Source organism: Ctenopharyngodon idella, chromosome 1 (genome assembly GCF_019924925.1).
Source record: "Ctenopharyngodon idella isolate HZGC_01 chromosome 1, HZGC01, whole genome shotgun sequence".
NCBI lineage: Eukaryota > Metazoa > Chordata > Actinopteri > Cypriniformes > Xenocyprididae > Ctenopharyngodon > Ctenopharyngodon idella.
Window position 1 is genome coordinate 42,915,271 of NC_067220.1, and position 21,464 is coordinate 42,936,734.

General features: G+C 37.2%; 2 protein-coding genes across 2 annotated transcripts in view; one reads left to right on the forward strand and one right to left on the reverse strand.

Annotated features, from left to right (window-relative positions):
- The window catches only part of LOC127513145 (sialoadhesin-like), a 152,278-nt gene that overhangs the window by 119,882 nt on the left and 10,932 nt on the right, over positions 1–21,464 (forward strand). The window lies entirely within an intron of this gene.
- Positions 2,763–7,809, reverse strand: LOC127513303 (adhesion G protein-coupled receptor E3-like). Its single transcript, XM_051894994.1, has 11 exons — positions 7,613–7,809; positions 7,285–7,480; positions 6,480–6,596; positions 6,173–6,354; positions 5,905–6,066; positions 5,623–5,829; positions 5,313–5,545; positions 5,032–5,098; positions 4,859–4,950; positions 4,616–4,778; positions 2,763–3,518 (listed from the first exon to the last, which is right to left on the reverse strand). The coding sequence occupies exons 1-11, from the start codon at positions 7,742–7,744 to the stop codon at positions 3,438–3,440; spliced, it is 1,632 nt and encodes a 543-aa protein (XP_051750954.1). The 5' UTR covers positions 7,745–7,809; the 3' UTR covers positions 2,763–3,437.

Here is a 21,464-nt window from a genome sequence, read left to right on the forward strand (position 1 = left end):
CAGGTGAGAAAAAGGATTTGGTTATCATTAGTTGAACAAGTAACTCCAAAATTCATGACTCGTGCCGTTTTTAGACATTAGTTATTTATTATCTCTCTATTCTGTTTTTTAATGGCGAAGATGAATCGTTCCATCCCTCATCATGACAGACGTAAAGCTTGTGATGTTGAGTTGAGTGAACCGGTGTATGAGAATGTAAAGGTAAGCGTTCCTCGTTCATAAAAGACTAAACTCTCCTCACCTTCAGCCAGAAGTTATTAATGCTCTTCAGTGTCAGAATGAAAATATCAGATGTCTGTTGAATAGTTGGAAGTATCACTGGTACTGTGCTTAACTAGTTTAAATCTTACCTCACTTACCTTACCTCATCATTCCCAGTTTGTTGTCTTGGGAAACAACATGGTCTGTCATGGTGTTCCTCAGGGATCTGTCCTGGGTCCCATATTGTTTAGCATTTATATGTGTCCTTTGGGGCAAATCATTAGGAAATATGGTTTGAGGTATCACTTTTATGCCGATGATACCCAAATTTACATCAGCTCCATGTCTGATCCTACTGTCACCTCTACAATTTTCTCAGAGTGTGTGCAGGAAATAAAAACGTGGATCACCAATTTTTAAAACGGAATTGTTCTGATAAGGTTCTACTCATTGGCACACCAGCGGCTATTCACAAAGGTTGCAATTTTAATTTGATTATGGATGATAGTGTCGTATTTCCAACTGCTCAAGCTCTTAACCTTGGTGTGATTTTTGACACTCATCTGACACTAGACTCACACATTAAGAGTATTACAAAATCTGCATTCCATTATCTCAGAAACATTGCAAGAATTAGGCCTTTCCTCACTCCACCTGACACTGAAGGCTTATTCATGCATGTGTTACTTCCAGGATTGACTATTGTAATGCACTATTTGTTGGTTTACCTGCTAAATCAATTAAACGGCTGCAGTATATCCAGAATTCAGCAGCACATGTTCTTACATATACTTCATCACGTCAGCACATCATGGGCGTGCTTTATAGTTTGCATTGGCTTCCTGTTCAGTCGCGTATTGTTTTTAAAACTTGCACACTAACAACCTTCTTATATCTGTGACTTAGTCACTCTGTACACGTCTTCTCGTTCCCTTCGGTGGAGTAGTAGTCTGATGTCTGTTTACTCTCAGTTCTAATTTTCATCATTATTCTGTCTGTCTGTAACCATTTCTTCCAACCTTGAACAACCCTTTGATATTGTTAACCCTATCACACAAAAATCAATTCACTACACGATTGTCATGGTTACCAGCTGTCACCTCCTCCGCACTACATATCCCATCACCCACCTTGGCTCCCACCTGCACGTCTTTCTCAATCATCTGCACCTGCCAGCTATCACTCTCAACAGCAGCGCCATATAAACACTCAACTCGTCTCCCCTCATTGTAGGGTCTTGTTCAGACCTTGTGGATTACTCCTACGATATTCTGCAATGTGTTCTCCAGCGATCATCTCCAGTGCCTTCCTCTCTTGTGTCCGCCTGACCTGCTCACTCACCAATGTCACAACGAGGTTATCAGTTCCCTGCATTCTCTATTCACTTGTTTTACTCACTGCTGTAAATAAATCACTCCATTCACGTCATCTCCGTCCCCTGGACCAGTTGTACACCCTTTCACAAAATGGCCGCCCCCTTGCAGCCTACGCTGAGGAGTTCTTTGAGCTATCTTCAGCTGTTTTTTTGGATGATGCAGAGCTGATGAGACTCTTTCATGCAGGTTTGGACGACTAATTATATGCACGTTTGCCCGTAATATCCAGCAACTGCACGCTAGAACAATATGTTATATGCGCTCCTGCTGAGCCGGTCCACTCCAGAAAAACCACTCATCCTGTGAGATCTGAGTCTGTTCCAGTGTGTGAAATTTCCGAGTCCGTTCCAGTGTGTGAAATCTCCGAGTCCGTTCCAGTGTGTGAAACCTCGACTGAGCCCTCGGCCAAGATGGCCACCTCAACTGAGCCCTCGGCCAAGATGGCCACCTCGACTGAGCCCTCGGCCAAGATGGCCACCTCGACTGAGCCCTCAGCCTCCTGCCCCTGTCCAGAGTCCAGAGATGACTCCAGTCTAATCCCCTGAGTACAGCCTAGTGAAGGCTCCAGCCCCTGAATACAGCCCAGTGTCGGCTCCAGACCCCGCCTCAGCCCCAGAGCCTATCCCAAAGCCCGCTTAAGCTCCAGAACTCAGCTCAGAGCCCGCTTCAGCCCCAGAGCATGTCCCTGTAAAATCTTGTTTGCAATGAAAATTCTGTCTTAGTTTAAATAGGCTTAGAAAGTCTGGTTATGCACACATTTTCCTATTTAGGATAAGTCAGAGAGTTCAAAGAAGAACAAAAACCAATCAGCCAACTGTAACAGGGCTGAACCTTGATTACATATAATTATTGAAACAAAAATCAATCTCTCAAATCCCGAACACATTGTCAATGATCTGACTTTTAACATGAATAACCACTTGATGGCCGCTTCTGAATGTCTTACATGTTTGGAATGACAAAAGCGTCAGTAAATGATGACAGAATTTTCATTTTGGGGTGAACGTTCACTTTAATGTGCCATTTTACAAGTTTTGAAAGAAAGAACTTCGGATTAGAAAAAATACTACTGTGTTTCATCTCACTACTTCACATGTTGTGTCACAGATGCAAATCCACCGCAGTAAACTGGGCTGTTGAACCCATGAAGATTAAACATTTATTATTATTATTATTATTATTTTTACCATTTATTTGTTAAACATGATTCCACAGGGGTAAAATAAATCTTAAAAAAAAACAACAACAACAACAACATATATATATATATATATATATATATATATATATATATATATTATATGTTTTTTTTTTTTTTTTTTTTTTAGACATGATTAGAAGAGATTCCTGAAAAAGGCTGCAATATATAATATCGTGTGAATAGATTACCATGTTTACTTGTGATATTATCATATGTCTGTTATAAGTCTAAAATCTATACCAGTCATTATTCATATTTACGAGAAACTCAATGCTGGGAAAAAAAAAAAAAAAATTAAACTGATTATTTACTGATTAATATCAATAAGAAAATGATTAAAAATCATCTACTGCCTTGACCCTAAATATTTATGTTCGATGATAGAGGCAATTAAAAGAAAAGCAATAATAACTTGAGGGGTCTCGAGTATAATAAATCACACACTGGCCTAAAAGAATAAAGCAAGACCTCTTAAAAAAATATGATTAACTAGTAAAAGAAAGCTAAAAGATAAAAATTAATGACAGCTATAAAATGAGACTTGTATAATTTTAGGCTAATAGCTAATATTTACAGACAGTATCTGAGATTGACATGTAGTATCTGAAAGCACTGATTATGTTGTGGTGGTAATTCACTGTATAACAAAGGCGCTTCACTCATTTTCCATGCTGTAGTCCTAAGTGTTGTTTGCGTCCACAGCAAAGACATCTGAAGAACTTCCTGTACTGTTCCCTGACCTGGACAAGAATGAGACGAGAGGAGCTGAGTGACTTCATGACATCAATTTAACCTCTTCATGAACCACAATGGAATTTTTTTTTTTTTTTATAATAAAGAGGTAGGAAAAGAGACTAGATTGCATTTTCAGAAAAAAATACTGATGCTTTACTTTTCTTCTCTTCCATATTGTCATATAACATGATGTATATAAACTCGCAAGATCAGGAATTCTTCAAGGAGACAGACTTTAATAACAAATATTCAGCAAACAGGATTAACTCATTAGAAATACACATATACATAGACTCTAACATTAACAAGAATGGACGAAGACTGAGGGAGAACACTGACTAAATACATGGAGCAAACAAAGAGCTTAATGAGTGAATTAAAAGGGCACAGGTGAATGACATGACTAATTAAACAGACTGGGGAAAACCAGGTCACAGGGACTGAACCAAAAACACAATGAAACACAGGAGACAGACCATACATGTAACACATTAATCCCCGGTTTCACAGACAAGACTTAAGATAGTCTTAGACTAAAATGCATGTTTGAGCTGTTTTAACTGAAAGAAACTTGTACTGACAAGTCTAAAAATTTGTCAGTGCCATTGTTTTGTCTCAAGATTCACACCATTAATGTTTTTTTCTAGGGCATGTTTATAAAAGAAACTTCAATACCCTAATTGAACTAGGGCTTAGGCTAAGCCAGGATTAGGCCTTATCTGTGAAACCAGGCCATTCTGTTTCTGGAAAGAGTGAAAGACAAACTTTGAGAAAGCCTAAAAATGTGTAGTTTTATAAGCTGGGAGTTTGAAATGATTAATGCCATGCAATCAGACAGACAGTAGATCAAAGGGATTCTGTGTCCGGTTGAATTTTAGAATTTCTGACAGCTGGAGTTTGATTGAATAGTTTTGGCCCATTTGAACATTCCATCACAGGAAGGAAATGGAAGAATAGTAACAGATTAAACAACTGCCTCTGGCATTTCTCTCTAAAAGACAGGATTGCCAAAATAAAACAGGACCTGCATAAAAACAACTGTAATAGTCTTTCATATTCTGATTTCTCATGGATTATGGTGATAAATTGAGTTATGTCTGACCTCATTATTGAGGACACAATAGACCAGGAAGATGAAGGTTCCCTGCTGGGAGTTCAAGATCAGGAAGAGGATCTCCAGAACCTTACTGTCATTAGTGAAGAAACCCAGAATCCAGGAGCAACCAAGAACCACAAACTGAGCCAGTGTTTTAAATACCATAATCCTGTAGAGAAAGAAAGAGAATTAATGCATCTTTACTATATATATTTTTCTATGGAGTGATCAAATCATAATGTTTGTTACTTGGTTTGTTTCATCTGTGAAACTTCAGCGTTCAGATTTTTGAGAGTTGAGTTCAGACTGATGATGATGTTGATGAAGAGAATTATGTTCAACTGAAAAGTAGAAAATAATTAAATCACCTTGTTTTCCCTTTAATATAAATTCAAATAATGAGAATTAAGAAAAGTGTTTACTGCTAGTATGACACAAACAGGACCCAGAAAACTCCAGATGAAACCTTTGTCCATTTTAATCCAGCAGCTGTTTAGAGGAAAAGACAATATAAGAATTGGATGAATTTATCAAAAATACTATTTCTGGTGTTGATTTGAAATATTACCGGTTTTAATCTTGTAGGTGACTTTGATATAACGTATCAAAAAAATTATTTTATCAGATAGTAGAAATGTCACAAAAGCCCCAAGCTGCTTCATTTTCTTCCAATCAAATTAACTTACAAAAAACAACAACTCACTGTTCGCTGCCGTATCCTTCAGGAACCAGCCCGACAGACACACCCACCACAACCAGAGCAACCGTATATCCAATCACACACAGGAATCCACTGCTAAGCACTTCCCTCTTTTTGGAGCTGATCTGTGATAGGTTCTTCACACAGATGAAGAGCAGCACAGCTTCAATGAACATCCACATAAAGCCGGAGAGAAAGAGGAAGTGCAGAACACCTGATATCACGTCACACAACACCTGGAGAATAAGAGAGACGGTTATGATGATTCTCAGTGAGGCTGTGCTGAGCTGTAGGGCTCCTTCATCATTCTCACCTGATGAGGGCGTATGAGGCTCAGGAACTGTTGTGTGAGCAGGAACAGAAGGTGAGCCAGCAGAAGACTGATGCAGAGGTTGATTCGAGCCACGTTATTCACTCCAGGACTCCACTGACAAAGGGCAAAGGTCAACAGGGCCAAACTGAAGAACACCAGCCCCACAATCACACACACCAAATTCAACAGGTCCAGCAGTGGGTCATTCTGAGAAAACATGTCAGAGTACATGAGTGCCAAATCTGTGCTGTTCTTCAAAGGTCACTATAAATGTTCTCATACCTCTGGTGGTCTGCTGGTTTGCATGATGAGAGCGAATGTCGACAGATGAACACAGGAACACACAGTGTAGCTGCTGTTGGTCTTTAAAACAGAACAACCATCTACAATCCACTCGCTGATATTCCAGTACACACAGGACAGAGAACCGTTGGGGTCAAACTCCTGCAAAAATAACGAACGGGCAGAAAATATTACAAGACTGAATATTAGATGTTTTCAGATGTTCATCAGTTCTCAGGTTGGACAGAAACACATTTCAGTCTCTCACTCTGATGTGTTTGAAGGTGAAGTTGACTGGTTTGGTGAGTTTAGTGTTGGTGATTTTGGGAAGAGTAGCGGAGATCACAGTGGACATCATGGTTTTAACTGTGTCATTTGATGTGTTGAAGAAATCAGGCTTCAGTAGATTCTCCATTGTGTTGTAACTCATGAAAGCCACAGCAGCTGATCCTGTGTGACAGAAACAGAAATGCAAAACTATGTAAAAACAACAATGAAAACAATAACTACAAGCGTAGTTTAGTGGTATGATGTCGTTCTTTTCTTATTAAATCAAACTAAAACATGTAACATACTTGTTTCACTGTTGTTAGCGATCCCAATGAGATCAATGTCCACAGAAGAATTTGTTGTGTCAAGTCGAGGGATTTTATCTAAGGTGACCTGTGGTCCAACCATGAAGACTTGTCCCTCTAAAAATAAACATTCTGTTATGTGCTATATTAATTTATTCATTAATTTATTTATTTACTTTATATATATATATATATATATATATATATATATATATATACACATACATAAGTACAATTCAATCATTCCATCTGCACAAACGACAAATAAAATTACTTTTCACTTTTTTTTTTTTTTTCATCTCTGATGTAGTTTGAACACTTCAGGTTTACTTTCATTTATTTTGCTCAGTGAATAAATGTAAATGTAAGCACTATTAACTGTTAGGTCATCAGGAGGTCAAAGGTTAGATCTTACAGTACACTGTATACTCAAGTGCTTCAGTTTCAAATTGGCTTTGCTTCCAAATCCAAATGTCCTTAAAATCAAACATTTTTTCAGGATGTGTTTTTTTCAGGACACAACTTTTCCATCTGACGTGTGTCTAATTTGACGAGCTTCTACCAAATGATGAATGAATTGGCACCAAAATGCTGACCTTTGACATCAACAACAAAAGATACAAAAAGTGTTTTCTGCTCTCTTTTAAAACATTTGTAACTTTACAGTTATATACAGTAGTTACTGTAGCTGCATTAATTATTGTTGCCGTCAGTCACCTGTGATCCTCTGCTGCTCTCTAGACTTTAAAAACTCCCTGACATCATATATAATCTTTCATCATCAATAATAATTGTCTCCACTCACCTACAGTGGCAAGAGTAAAGCTGACATTGTCACTTGTGTCTGTCGGCTTCACCAATGTAGAAATGAGTTTCTCACTGGTTTTTAACACACGGTTTCCATGGGCGGCGAGTTCAGCTGGGCTGACTGATGATGATGATGATGACCCTAAAATCTTCTCTGAAGCGTTGAAGGCCATTGTCAAAATGTTTGTCACAGTCTAATTTATTGATCAGATTAAAAGTCACAGTAAATGTCGACAGAAACAATAAGACAGCACTGTTTTGTCAATCATCTATTATCTACAGTATGTTATAGACAAACATTTGATTATTTTCTCTTGAAGACTTACAGTCACAGAGAGCACTTGAGATGTAGAGATGTTCTCGATCTGCTCAAGTAGATTTTGGAAACAGTTCTGACCCTGAAAGCAGTATTTGTTGATTTTGATCATGTTTTTCAATATTAACAGGGAACCAAACATGTATTGTTACTGTACTGAAGAACACTGTGAAGATCCTTCAGTGATGTTAGTACAGACACACAACACAAATCAAAAATAAATAGAAAAGCACATTCATATTTCTCATAACAATAATCTACAATTCACATTTAATTGCACTACTCTTTGGACTAATTAGCTGTTTCCAATCCGAAGTTGTGAAATTAAAGGAATAGTTCACCCAAAAATGAAAATTTGATGTTTATCTGCTTACCCCCAGGGCATCCAAGATGTAGGTGACTTTGTTTCTTCAGTAGAACACAAATTATGATTTTTAACTCCAACCGTTGCAGTCTGTCAGTCGTATAATGCATGTCAATGGGAACACAATCTATGAGAGTAAAAAAAAACATGCACAGACAAATCCAAATTAAACCCCACGTGACGACACATTGATGTCCTAAGACACGAAACGATTGGTTTGTGCGAGAAACTGAACAGTACTGATATCATTTTTTACCTCTAATACACCACTATGTCCAACTGCCTTGAGCATCAATGTGTCGTCACGAGCCGCAGGGTTTAATTTGGATTTGTCTGTGCGTGTTTTTTTGACTTATAGAAGGAGTTCCCATTAACATGCATTATACGACTGACAGACCGCAATGGTTGGAGCTAAAACTTCATTTGTGTTCTACTGAAGAAACAAAGTCACCTACATCTTGGATGCCCTGGGGGTAAGCAGATAAACATCAAATTTGCATTTTTGGGTGAACTATCCCTTTAACTTGAGCAAAAAATAAAATATTGCATAAAATATCGCCATTTCCATTCCATGTTCAAGAGAACAAAATCGCCACTTCCTGAAAAACTGGCACAAAACATCAATAAAAAAAAAAAAAAAGGAAGCTGCTGCAACCAGAGAAGCCTGTGGCTCTTTTTCATACATAATTAATGACTTGCTCCTCAAAGTGCAGATGAAACACAACAATAAACGCTGTCATGTCATCTTTTGTTTGGATGCCTGACATTTATGATTGTGTGTAACAGGTTTGGCAGGTAATTATTCCAAATCATTCTGATGGCAGGCATTTCAGAATGACTAAAACCAAATTTTAGATGGTGTGTGATGAAACGGATTAGTTCAGTAATCACATAATCTTATGCAATATCCCAAAATTTGCATAAAATACATGGATGGAAACATGGCTTCTGAGAGGAGCTGTGAGTCCAACTCTAAAACTTCGATTTCAGTAACTCAACTTACAGTGCATCTGGCCTGCAGTGTTATATTTATACCTGAAATGACAGAAATCAGCATGAAGACAATCTGCGAATAAAGATTCAGCAGGGTCAGACAAAACTTTGGAAAATAAACTCAAAGTCCTCGAATCCATTTGTAGAGTTTTATTATTTTAAACTTAGTCCAGAGTGAAAGTCAGTGTCTCACTTTAAGGCCGTTATGATGTTGCTCCATTAAGAGCAGAACTCATGTTACCAGCACATAAAACTATCAGTAAGAAATCATTGTGTTAAACAATATTAATAGATTAGCAGCAGTCAGAATTCACATTATAAAAAAATTATATGCAATGATCTGCAACTACACTTTTTTATCCCTTGTCTTTACCTAGAGACACAAACACTCACACACATCTGTTTAATTCTACATCTCCACAAACATTCAGCCAAAACACAATCCAACAGAGGAAACATCAGACTACATTACCAGCTGTCATCTCTGGTGTGATTGTTGTATGGGTGCTGCTGATGATAGTAACAGCTGAAAATAAATGACTGATGAATACCAATGAATCAACAAACACAAATAATACTGAAGCATACAAACAGCACATGTGAGCACATAAATTGCCTTGTCAAGTGAATACACAGGCTCTACTGCTTAGACACCAAATAATTACAAACAATTATAAATAATTATTAAAATTTAAAAACAAGTTCTAGAAACTTGAACCCAATAACATAAACTAGCTTTATACATGCAGATCCAAATAATATGTAGATATTTAAGTGTGTTAAAAAAAAAAAAAAAAAAAAAAAATAAATGGAAAAGATAAATGCTAATTAGCATAAATGGATATGTAAAAGTGCTTAGTGGTAGAAAACATCTCCAGTTGCTAAGATGAGGTAACATGTAGGATACTAATGTAACCAGCATTGTCGCGGATTGCTCTGAGACTTTAGTAAGATCCAAATGCAGCTGTATTGGAATATCCATAATCGTAGTACAAAGCCAGGCAAGAGTCAAAACACATGTAACCAGTCCAAAAAGCAAGAAAACAAAATAGCAAGAGTGTTCAGAAGTGCAAGTAACAATAATAAAACACCAGTGATCATGACTGAAACAAACAGGCAGAAACTAACAACATGAGTGAATGATCAGTGATGCGTCCGGGACAAAGGATTATGGGAGATGGAGTCCGATATAGTGAGGCAATAGTCCGGGGTGGAGTGCCCTCTGGTGGCTAACAAGGGCATTCCAGCGGATGATCATGACAACAGTTCTCTGAAGGAGGAATGGAGATGTTACCCTGCAAACAAGCCTGCACTGGCCCTTTACAGGCTCACTTAGGGCTGTCAGCGCAGGGACCCTGAGAATTTGCTCATTGGCAAACGTTGGCCCCTTAGCACTGGCCCTGCAAGGGCAGCCCTCACTTAACCTCCAAGAAGCCTTAGCACTGTTTTATTGAAAATAATAAAGTTGGAAGTCACCATTATGGAGGTAAGCGCTTGCTTTAGTTGGGCTCTTGACCCTTGACTTATTAATATTAATGTTTCTCTGGCTGTTGTAACCGTGTGTTTCTGAAGCACATTTCTTATAACAAAAGTTGTGAGGAAAAAAACTGATTTGATATTCACCTAAAGTCTGATTTAATAATTTCACATTACAGTAACCTTAGAATACCACTGCATGAAATTTTGCCTTGCTTAAATATTTTAAATGTCTTTAAGTTAATATGCAGAAATTATTCAGACAGGATCATGTAGACTCACACAGACATCAAGAGTCAGCGTATGAACCTCAAAAATGGTGACAATCAACAAAAAGCTATTTGTGACTTTAGTAGCTTGTTTTATGATGTTCAGAGTTGATCTGAATATTTTGCACATTTCACACACTCTGTATCCCTCACCTTAACCTAGAAATGCAAACAGTTAAACACTTGTTCAATTCTAGTGATCAAAAAACATTCAGCCAAAACACAATCCAACAGAGGAAACATCAGACTACATTACCAGCTGAGGTCATCTCTGGTGTGCCTGTTGCATTGGTGCTGCTGATGTTAGTAACAGCTGAAAAAAATAAAGACTGATGACTATGAATCAACAAACACAGTAAAAAGAGCTCATGTTAATATAATTACCTGCACAGTATGCTAAATCACAGGAAGTTGGTCTAACCAACTTATAGACATAGTAATTGTCTGGACAGGCTTTGACTTTAATGGGATAAGACCCGTAATAGCAGCAGTAATTGTCCCAGTGACCGCAGACATCTCGAGTGACGACTCCATCCTCAACTGTTGGGTGTCCACCACGTATCCACAGTGGGACACGAGTGCCACAGCTATACTTCGCAACACATGTGTCTGGGACCTTTGCATTCTGACCCTGAATGAAGAGACGATACCAGCCGCTCCAGGTGACAGACTGGTCACATATATAGGAGTTTGACTGCTGACTGATGTTGGCTCTCCATGGATTGTCCAGCACAGTGTAGTTGTAGCAGGGGTCAACAGAGAGATTAACTGTAATGAAAAAAATATTTATATAAATTATGTCGCATGAAAAATGGAATACTTTTTCTTAAAATGAATTCTACTTTACTGTTGTTAGGGTTTTCCATTAAAGTGTTTTTTCTGTGTAAGTTTCACATTACACAGACCTAATTTATCTAACGGAATCAAACATTACTGTAAAATGACAAAGTACAGGTTACAGTAAGTGTTGGGGAAAGTTACTTTTAAAAGTACTGCATTAAAACAGGTCTTCAACCCAGCTCCTGGAGACTCACTGTCCTGCAAAATTCATTTCCAACCAGCTTCAACACATGTTCAAAGAAGATCTTCAAACAGTCCTGAACACCTTGTTTAGCTGGTTCAGGTGAGTTTTTGTCAAACTCTGGAGGACAGTGGATCTCCTGGAGCAGGGTTGAAGTCCAGGACAGTAAAGCATTCAACAACAGCTGGGGCACTTCTCATTTCTTATTTGTGCATCCTCGTTTCCTTTCCTCGCTTCCTTTCCTTGTATCTTAGCTCCACCCCCTTAGGATGCGAGGGAAGGATTCAGCTGTGTATCCTCACTCATGACTCCTCAGTAAGCTTCCTCGCTCCTCATTCCTCGCCTCCTCAAGGTGCAATTAGAGAACTGAGATGTCCTTCAAGATGGCTGAGTTCAGTTGGTTTCTGGGTCACGGGCTGGACGATGGAGGAGCGAGGAAACGAGGAAGCATCAGTTTGAGGATTGAGAAGCACCCCTGTAACGTTCTTTGTTTTGTTTTGTGTTCCCTGCGATTGTGTCTATGGACTTTTAGTTTTTATTGTTGTCCTGTTCCTGTTTTATGTTTCAGTCTCACAGTTACTTTGTAGTTTTCTTGTTTGTTTTGTTCCTGATTGGTAATTAGTTAGCTCTTGTGTATATAAGCCCTAGTGTTTCCGGTGTTCTTTGTGAGGTCTTGTCCTTCCATGGTTGTGCCGTTAAGGATTAGTTCACATGGTTTCATGACCCCTAGAGCTATGTACGACATACTCTTAAAATCTTAACAATATCTCTTAACATTACGGGTTACATTACCTACAGTAAAACTCTTTTTATTTAAAGATGAAAGTAATACGTTTTGCTACTTGTGTACTATTGTAAAAAAAAAAAAAAAAAAATTGTACTTTTACTTCTGTAAAAAACTCATCTGATATGATAAAAAATCATTTGTAACACTAAAGTGATTTGTGTAAGATTGTCCAAAACTATTTAAAAGTTAAATGCGATACACTTAGACATCAGCACTCATCAAACAAATCTCAACTATGGTAACAACCAAAAAATAATTCAGCTATATAATTTATTCATGTCGCAATGTATGCTGGGAACCACAAATGTGTTTTGTATGTTGAATTTTGACATCTGGGTGTAAATAAATAACACTATCATATTAAATTTCTGTTTAAAACACATTTTATTTCATTTATACACTCACAGACATCAACATTCGGCATATGAAACACAACAATGGTGACATGATTCATACCAGCATACAAAACACATTCATGGCTCCCAGCATGCATTGCAGCATGAATAAATTATGCAGCTGATTGTCACCATTGTTGAGGTTTGTAAGATGAGTGCTGATGTCTAAGTGTGTCGTTTTTAACTTTTAAATAGTTTTGGACAGTCTTACACAAATTTCTTCAGTTACAAATGATTTTTTTTATCATATCAAATGAGTTTTAATTAATTTCAAACACTGATATCCATGATGGTGACCTCAAATGAAACATTTTCAATAAGACATCAACATCTAAACTTCTGTTAATTCTCAATAAGAACTTCTGTAGACGTGTGACAGAACCAACATTGAATATTTAGAAAACGTTCTTATAACAAAATTCTATTAGCTGGGTAATTGGTGTCCCTGGGTGGGCTAACTTAGATTGAAATGAGCTTTCTGTTTTATCAACACAAGTCAACACACTGAAAGATAACAAAAGAAGTAACTTGGGCAGGAAACAAACTCTTTCACTGAATCAGACACCAATTGCATAGCAAGAGTGGTTCTCTCTAAGCCTGATCGATAGTTTCCCTGCTCAACTCCTTGGTATGATTTATGAATAGAATTGGTTGAAAGTTGTATAGAATTGTGATTTTATTGTGGCATAGAGCTTGCAGTTCTTTAGCACATGTTATAATTGTTGATTATAACTAATTGTTACTAGAATTATAGCATATAGATTTTACTGTACCAATCTTTTTAAATGACCACAAATTACTTCAAAAGCAATAAATGCAGTTGAAGCGTTTATAAAAAAGATTGGTACAGTAAACAATTTTCAAAATTTGGATTTCGTAGGAACGATTATGTTAAAGGGGTGGTGTAATGCCATTTTTACAAGATGTAAAATAAGTCTCTGGTGTCCCCAGAGTGTGTATGTGAAGGTTTAGCTCAAAATACCCCACAGATCATTTTTTATAGAATGTTAAATTTGTCACTTTTTGAAGGTGAGCAAAACGCTTCGTTTTTGTGTGTGTCCCTTTAAATGCAAATGAGCTGTTGCTCCTAAGCAGAGGGCAGGATTTCAAGAGCTCCTGTTAACACAGTGTTAGCAGCACCGATTACCTCACAAAGACTTACTGGAATTGTCAGAAACTGTTCAGCCTTTTATGTTCAAACTGAAGTCGGACAATGATGGAGAGACTCAAGAAGAAGTGACAACATGTAGAATGCAACAGGACGTTTCTGAATGGTTAGTTGCTTAATTTATGAAGCTGATGTGGGATATCTTAAAGTCATTGATTAGCATATTCTGTCATGATAATCTATAAATTGCTCGTGTGGGAACTGTTGTAAGGTCCTACAGAGCCAGAGAATATCTGCTACATGAACATAGAACAGGATTAGTTTAGTTTAATTACAGTTCTAACTTATGTTCTCATCTTGCTTTTATGACATGCTATTGCATTTGTGTTATGCACTGTATTGCAATAACATGGCCTCAGCCCTTTGTTGTGTTGTTCTTGGGGGCAGGGTTTATGTAAATTTTAGGGTTAGTGATGTCACCAACCCGGGAAGAAGCTCGTTGTAGTCCCTACCAGCCGTTTGTTGTAGTCCTTAAACAGAGAATTCTTTAAAAGAAAATATCTCTCTTTGCTTTGAACTTTGAGCATCTTAACTTCGCAGATGTTGTTTGTTGTTTGCTAACAGCAACATTACACACTAACTAAAGTTAAAAAAGTGAAATCATAATGAACCTCCCTTTAACTTTAACAAACCCTCTTTAGTGGCCGAGAAAGGAATGGCAGCATTTTAGTTGTGCTGTGGCTAGATTCTATGGTGTTGTTAATTTATATTTGCTTCTTAAAATTAATTTTAGTTGTGCACTGCTGAGCCACCGTTCATTCAAGCCAGTATAGACACAGTGTGTTACATTACCTGTAGAGATGGTCACTGGTGTGGTCACTGTAGAGCTGGTGTTAATGCTGGCAGTGTCTGAAAGTTTGGATGAATAGTGATTACTGAACAGAAACACAAATATCATAAATGTGTAGAAAGAGCTCATATACATGTATAACTACCTGCACAGTATCCTGAACAGTACACAGCTGGACTAACCAGCTCATAGACATAGTAATTGCCTGGACAGGCTTTGATTCTAATGGGAAAAGACCAGAAATAGCAGCAGTAATTGTCCCAGTGACCACAGGCATCTCGAGTGACGACTCCATCCTCAACTGTTGGGTGTCCACCAGGGATCCACAGTGTGGTAGCAGTGCCACAGTACCACTTTGCAATGCACGTTTCTGGAATATGAGCACTTGTGTTGTTAATGAAGAGACGATACCAACCACTCCACGTGAAAGATGTGTCACACTTGTAGTGTAAATGGAGGTAATCTGTATAATTGATGGATCTCCATGGATTGTCCAGCACAGTATAGTTGTAGCAGGGGTCAGACAGATTAGCTGTTAATGAAAATATTTTTAAAAATTAACATTCTTTTTATGTGTTATTCTAAAATCTAACTAGAAGTGCAGCTGAAGACATTTACATCTCTATTTATTATTAGAAAAATATTACACTGGAAGCAGAGCTGCCATTCCTGAGTTTTACTGTACAAATGAGCATTACTAGCTGCCATTCATTTACAGTATCCTTTGGAAATATAAACAATATTACTACAATCACCAGAAACAATGTTTATTTGCCAAGATGTATTGTTACAATTCTTGTCTTGTTTTCCCCTGTTTTGTGTTTTAGGACACTTCCATTATTTCTGTTTTTAACTTCATTCCACTTCCACTTCCATTATTCTTCTTTTTCACTTCCTGTGTTTGCCTTTTTCCCTAGCTCCTTGGTTTGTTTCCAGTTACCCTTGTTTGTTGCTATTCTGATTAATTACCATCACCTGTCCCTTGCTATCTTGTTTATTTAAACCCCAGTATTTCCTACATTCTTTGTCTGGGGGTATTTCAGAAAGCAAGGTTGACTTACCATCACATATACCCTGAACTCCTGTGGCCTGTTGCACAAAGCCGGTTTCAGTTTCTACCCAGGTAAGTTCAAGATTAGTTTGAGCAAACTCTGGTTTTTCAGGTTTATAAAGGTGGATTGGTTTTTAGCGGGGTTTGTTGCTATGCTAACTGACGCTGCATGGCTAACCTGCTCCGGAGCAGGTTTTATTCTGGGTTAGAGATCGCAAACCCAAACTCGACCATTCAGCTTTGAGTAAAGTGACATGTATCTGATGCAATAAAGCCACTCCTCCTGTATCTCTCACTCCAAATTAAATCAGTTTATAGTGAAAACATTTTAGAGACAAAATTTCTCAATATTTGCTGTTTATTATTCATTATATTTATATTAAATAAATTAAAATTATGAATAATTCATGACAAAGTCATATAATTAGGCCGATTATATTAATTGACAATATTAAACTTTGCTTTTAAAATAAAGTAAATATAATACATGCATAATATATAAAGCTTTTAAACAGATTAAGCTTACATGTGTTCTTTTGAGCTCTTTGTGAAACTATATTATTTGGTCTATTTGTTTGATTCACATGCATTGATATAGTCAGATATTTTCTTTCAGCTGCCTTCTCAAACTTTCACTGCAGCAGCAGTGTTTATTCCTGCCTTGTAAATGCGTTTTATTTCATATTTTTCATAACGATCTCTTAATCTTCGGAAGAGACGTGAATTGCGCGGCTCTCTCGCAAGAAGTGAATCAAACTTACGTTCTCCTTGTTCTGTGTGAATGGCTGTTTGCCACACGTGTCACACTTTCAGGTGCACGCACTTTGCAAACTCTGGATTAAACCTGAGTTGACAGAGAAGGTTTATACCGAGCGTTGTGAACCTGATCTAAACCAGGTTGGATTTATCTGGATTTGTCAACTGCAAACTTACTCTGAAACTCAGAGTTTGTTCAACTAGCTTCATGCAACAGGCCACAGGTTGATTAATCCAAACCTTGATTATATGTTTGGTTAGAGAGAAGCATGGCCTCCTCTTGCGCTAACCTTGTGTTTAGAGTCTGGGTTGGAAAACTGTTGTTTTAAGTTCATCCAAGTAAGTGTTTTATGCCCATTTTGTGTTGTTAACGTTGTATTTATCTTGTATTTGGTGGATTAGGCATTATTTGGGTTATTTCAACATGATTATGTTTGGTGCTAATGTTAGCCTGTATGTTTCAAAGGACTTCTTGTTCATCCCAGATCCACAGTGTTGATCTTTCTTTTTTTACTGGGTTGAGACATCTACCACTACAAACTTACTTGAAAATGCTGTCATTAATTACTCCCCCTCATGTCGTTCTACACCAGTAAGACCTTCGTTCATCTTCAGAACACAAATTAAGATATTTTTGATAAAATCCAATGGCTCAGTGAGGCCTTCATTGCCAGCAAGAAAATTAACACTTTCAGATGTCCAGAAAGCTACTAAAGACATATTTAAAACAGTTTATGTGACTACAGTGGTTCAACCTTAATGTTATGAAGTGATGAGAATACTTTTTGTGCACCAAAAAAAAAAAAAAAACCTTTATTCAACAATATCTAATGATGGGCGATTTCAAAACACTGCTTCATGAAGCTTCAAAGCTTTACGAATCTTTTGTTTCAAATCAGTGGTTCAGAGCGTGTATCAAACTGTCAAAGTCACGCCCCCCAGTGGTGAACCATTGAAATTTTGAACACTTATGATGTAATGAAGCCTCGTTTACTGAAATCACGTGACTTTGGCAGTTTGATACATGATCTGAACCACTGATTCAAAACAAAAGATTAGTAAAACTTTGAAGCTTCATAAAGCAGTGTTTTTAAAATTGCCCATCATTAGATATTGTTGAATAAAGTTGCTATTTTTTTTTGTTTTTGGCACACAAAAAGTATTCTCGTCACTTCATAACATTAAGGTTGAACCACTGTAGTCACTATTTTTTTTTTTTTTTTTATACTTTATTTTTATTCTTTTTTTGACAAGAAAAAAAAGGAAAAGAAAACCAGACAGACAGACCAAGGGACATCAGGCAAAATCATCATAGATTAACAGAAGTGCTCAACATCATGTAAAACAGAAAAGGAAAAGAAAAGGGAAGAAATAATTAAATAAATGAAAATAAATAAATAAATAAAGGCATATACATCTCAATTTGTATTCAAATAAGATATCCATTTTTCCCAGTATGCTTCACATTTCTTTCGGGCATGTCTCAGAGAGAAAGTCAAATGTTCCATATCATACATTTCCTTAACTATTTCTATCCATTCATCAATTGGAATAGTTATTGCTTTTTTGCTACCTGCTAAAAGTATTTGTAACAAATATCTATCTGTCTTTCTCAGCCCTGTTGGTAGATTTCCTAAGTATATAACACTGAAATTAAACTCGAGCTCTGAGCCGAATATTGACCTAATTACCTTCACCACCTCTATCCAATACAAATAAATAATAGGGCATTCCCAAAAGATATGGAAGTGACCAGCAGACATATTACCACACATTCTCCAACACTGACCATGTTCAGAATTGTTACTCTGTGTCTTTTTTATATTAGGGGTTATAAAGAATCTTAAAGTGTTTTTCCAGGTGAATTCCCTCCACAAACCTGAGCTAGAAGTGGTAGATTGTGTCCTGCATATATTCGACCAGTCATCCTCGCTTATCTTTATGTTAGCTTCTTTCTCCCACCTCTTTTTTACATACATTGTTGAAAGCCCCCTATCTAACTGTAGACATGACTATAACCTGGAAATCAGTTTTCTGTTAGTATTATCCTTATATGCATCAATGAATACTCTAATCAGATCCTTTCCCTTCTCTCCAGTAGTTTTAATATGTTTATAAAAGTGGTGTCTCAGTTGAAGGTATCTGAAAAAATCTTCCTTCCCTGAATTGTATGTATCCATGAGTTTTTTAAAAGTATCCAAACCGTCAGTGGAGGATATTATACAGTATGAAGTGATACCTGAATTAGTCCAGTGTTTGAATCTACCATCCAGTCCAGCTGGTGCGAATTCTGTATCATATTTCACCCAACGTAATATTCGTACATTTCTTTCAAATTCCTTATTTTTAAATAGTTTGTGCCAGATGTTAAGAGGGACTGCCATCCAATTACTTAATTTTTTCAGATGCTTTTTCAGGAGAGTTTTTTCACCCAGTATAGATTGGAGAGGTATGCTTATTTGACTTTGCTCTAGGTCCTTCCATTTTGCATCACACACAGGGTCACACCAACATACCAGAGAACATAACTGTGCTGCTCTATAATAATCCTCCAAGAACGGTAGAGCCATACCACCTTTGTCTTTAGGGAGTTGTAATGTTTGAAATCTAATCCTTGGTTTTTGTTTTCCCCAAATAAAAGATGAGATAGTTCTATTCCAATCACTGAATTGCTTGGGAGGCACTTCAACAGGCAAGGACTGAAAAAGAAAAAGCAGCCTGGGTAGTATATTCATCTTTATAGCGTCTATTCTGTTGTACATATTCATTGGTAATAATGACCAACGGTTTAAGTCTGCTTTAATATCAGCTGTTATAGGAATGTAATTGTGGTCATAAATGGCCGAGACCTCTTTAGGTATTTGTACCCCTAAATATTTAATTGTATTACTTTTCCATTTAAATTGACAGATTTTATAAATATTTTCTTGTGGTTCGTAATTGAAAGTAAGCGTTTGAGTTTTATGCAAGTTTAGTTTATAGCCGGAATATGAACCAAATTCTTTAAGAAGAGATAATAATTTAGGCAAACTTGCATTGGGACTGGTAAGTGTCACGAGTATGTCATCCGCATATGCACATATTTTATGTTGTGTGTCTCCTATTACTACCCCCGTTATATCATTGTCCTCTCTAATTGCCTGTGCCAGAGGCTCTATGAAGAGGGCGAAAAGAGTGGGACTGAGGGGGCATCCCTGTCGACATCCCCTTTCAAGGAATATTGTTTTGGATAAGTCCCCATTTATTTTAATTCTAGCCGTAGGAGAGGAGTATAGGGAATTCAAACATTTAATTACCTGGTCTTTAAAACCAAAGCGGCTAAGGACCAAATATAAATATTCCCATCGGACTGAGTCAAAAGCCTTTTCGGCATCAAGACTTATAACTACAGATTCCATATCACTGTTTCTCATATGGTCAATGAGGTGGAGAGCCCGTCTCACATTGTCCTGGGTTTGCCTGTTTTTTACAAAGCCTGGTCTGTGTCTATTAAATCCGGGATTATGTTTTCCAGTCGCTTTGCAAGTATTGATGCATATAATCTATAATCTATGTTTAAAACTGATATAGGTCTATAGGAGCTGCAGTCTGTTTTGTTTTTACCCACTTTAGGAATCACTGAGATTACTGCTTGTCTCCAGGACACCGGGGTTTCGCCACCTCCCAGAACATAGTTAAAACAATCCTTTAGCATTGGTGTTATTGTTTCCCTGATGGTTTTATACCATTCTGATGAATACCCATCTACACCTGGCATTTTATTTGTTTTTAATCTTGATATTGCCTTGTTTATCTCATCATCTGTTATCTCCTGAGTTATTATTTTGTTTTGCTCTGTCCCTATAGATGGTAAGTCCAAAGATGTTAGAAAGGATGATATGACAGCTGACTCAGTTGTTCGAGGCTGAGCATATAATTTTGTGTAGTACGTTTCAAAGGTATTTTGTATGTCTTCCAAATTATGATACATCTCATTAGTCCTGGGGTCCCTCAATTTATGTATAAATCTCTCAGCCTGTTGTTTCTGTATTCTCCATGCAAGTAGTTTTTTAGATTTAGGGCCATTTTCATAGAAATTTTGTTTAATTAGTTTAGCCCTCTTCTCTACTTGATTTTCATATAGGTTGTTTAAGGTTCGTTTAGTCTCCATTATGTCATTTAGAATACTGGTGTCATTATACTCCATATGTTTACTTTCTAGTGATTTTAATTTTTCAACCAGGTCTTTAATTTGTCTCTCTTTTTCCTTTTTCTTCTGGGCCGACCACATCATGAGTTTACCTCTAATAACAGCTTTTGCAGCATCCCATAATGTGCTAGGAGACACTGCTCCATTGTTATTATGGGTCATATAATCTTTAAATTCTGTCTTTATATATTTTTGACACTGAGGATCATTCAGAAGGCTAGTGTTAAGTCTCCACAAAGTCTCTTTGGGTTTGTTGTCTAAATGTAATGTTAAGTACACCCCTGCATGGTCGGAAATGTCTCTTACCCCTATATCACAATTTATAATCCTATGTCTATGTCAATTCTTGAGTATGCGGAGTGAGGGTGGGAGAAAAAAGTAAATTGTTTATCATATGGGTGCAGTTCCCTCCATATGTCTATCATTCCAATTTCTTTAAGCATTTTTTTTACATATAGCGCTTCCGGTCTTATATTTTTTGTTCTATTTGAGGAGTCCAGGGATGGCTGTAGCTGGATGTTCCAGTCCCCCCCACAAATCAATACACCTGATGTTTCCGTAGAGATCATATTAAAAACTTTCTTGATCAGCTGTTTATCATGT

Bases quoted from the DNA above. Each gene is read 5' to 3' on its own strand.
- LOC127513303 (XM_051894994.1), bottom strand. From the start codon at position 7,744: ATGTTTGGTTCCCTGTTAATATTGAAAAACATGATCAAAATCAACAAA. The intron at 7,481-7,612 runs GTAAGTCTTCAA...TCAATAAATTAG, and splicing joins CTCAAGTGCTCTCTGTGACT to ACTGTGACAAACATTTTGAC. The intron at 5,830-5,904 runs GTATGAGAACAT...ATGTTTTCTCAG, and splicing joins AAACCAGCAGACCACCAGAG to AATGACCCACTGCTGGACCT.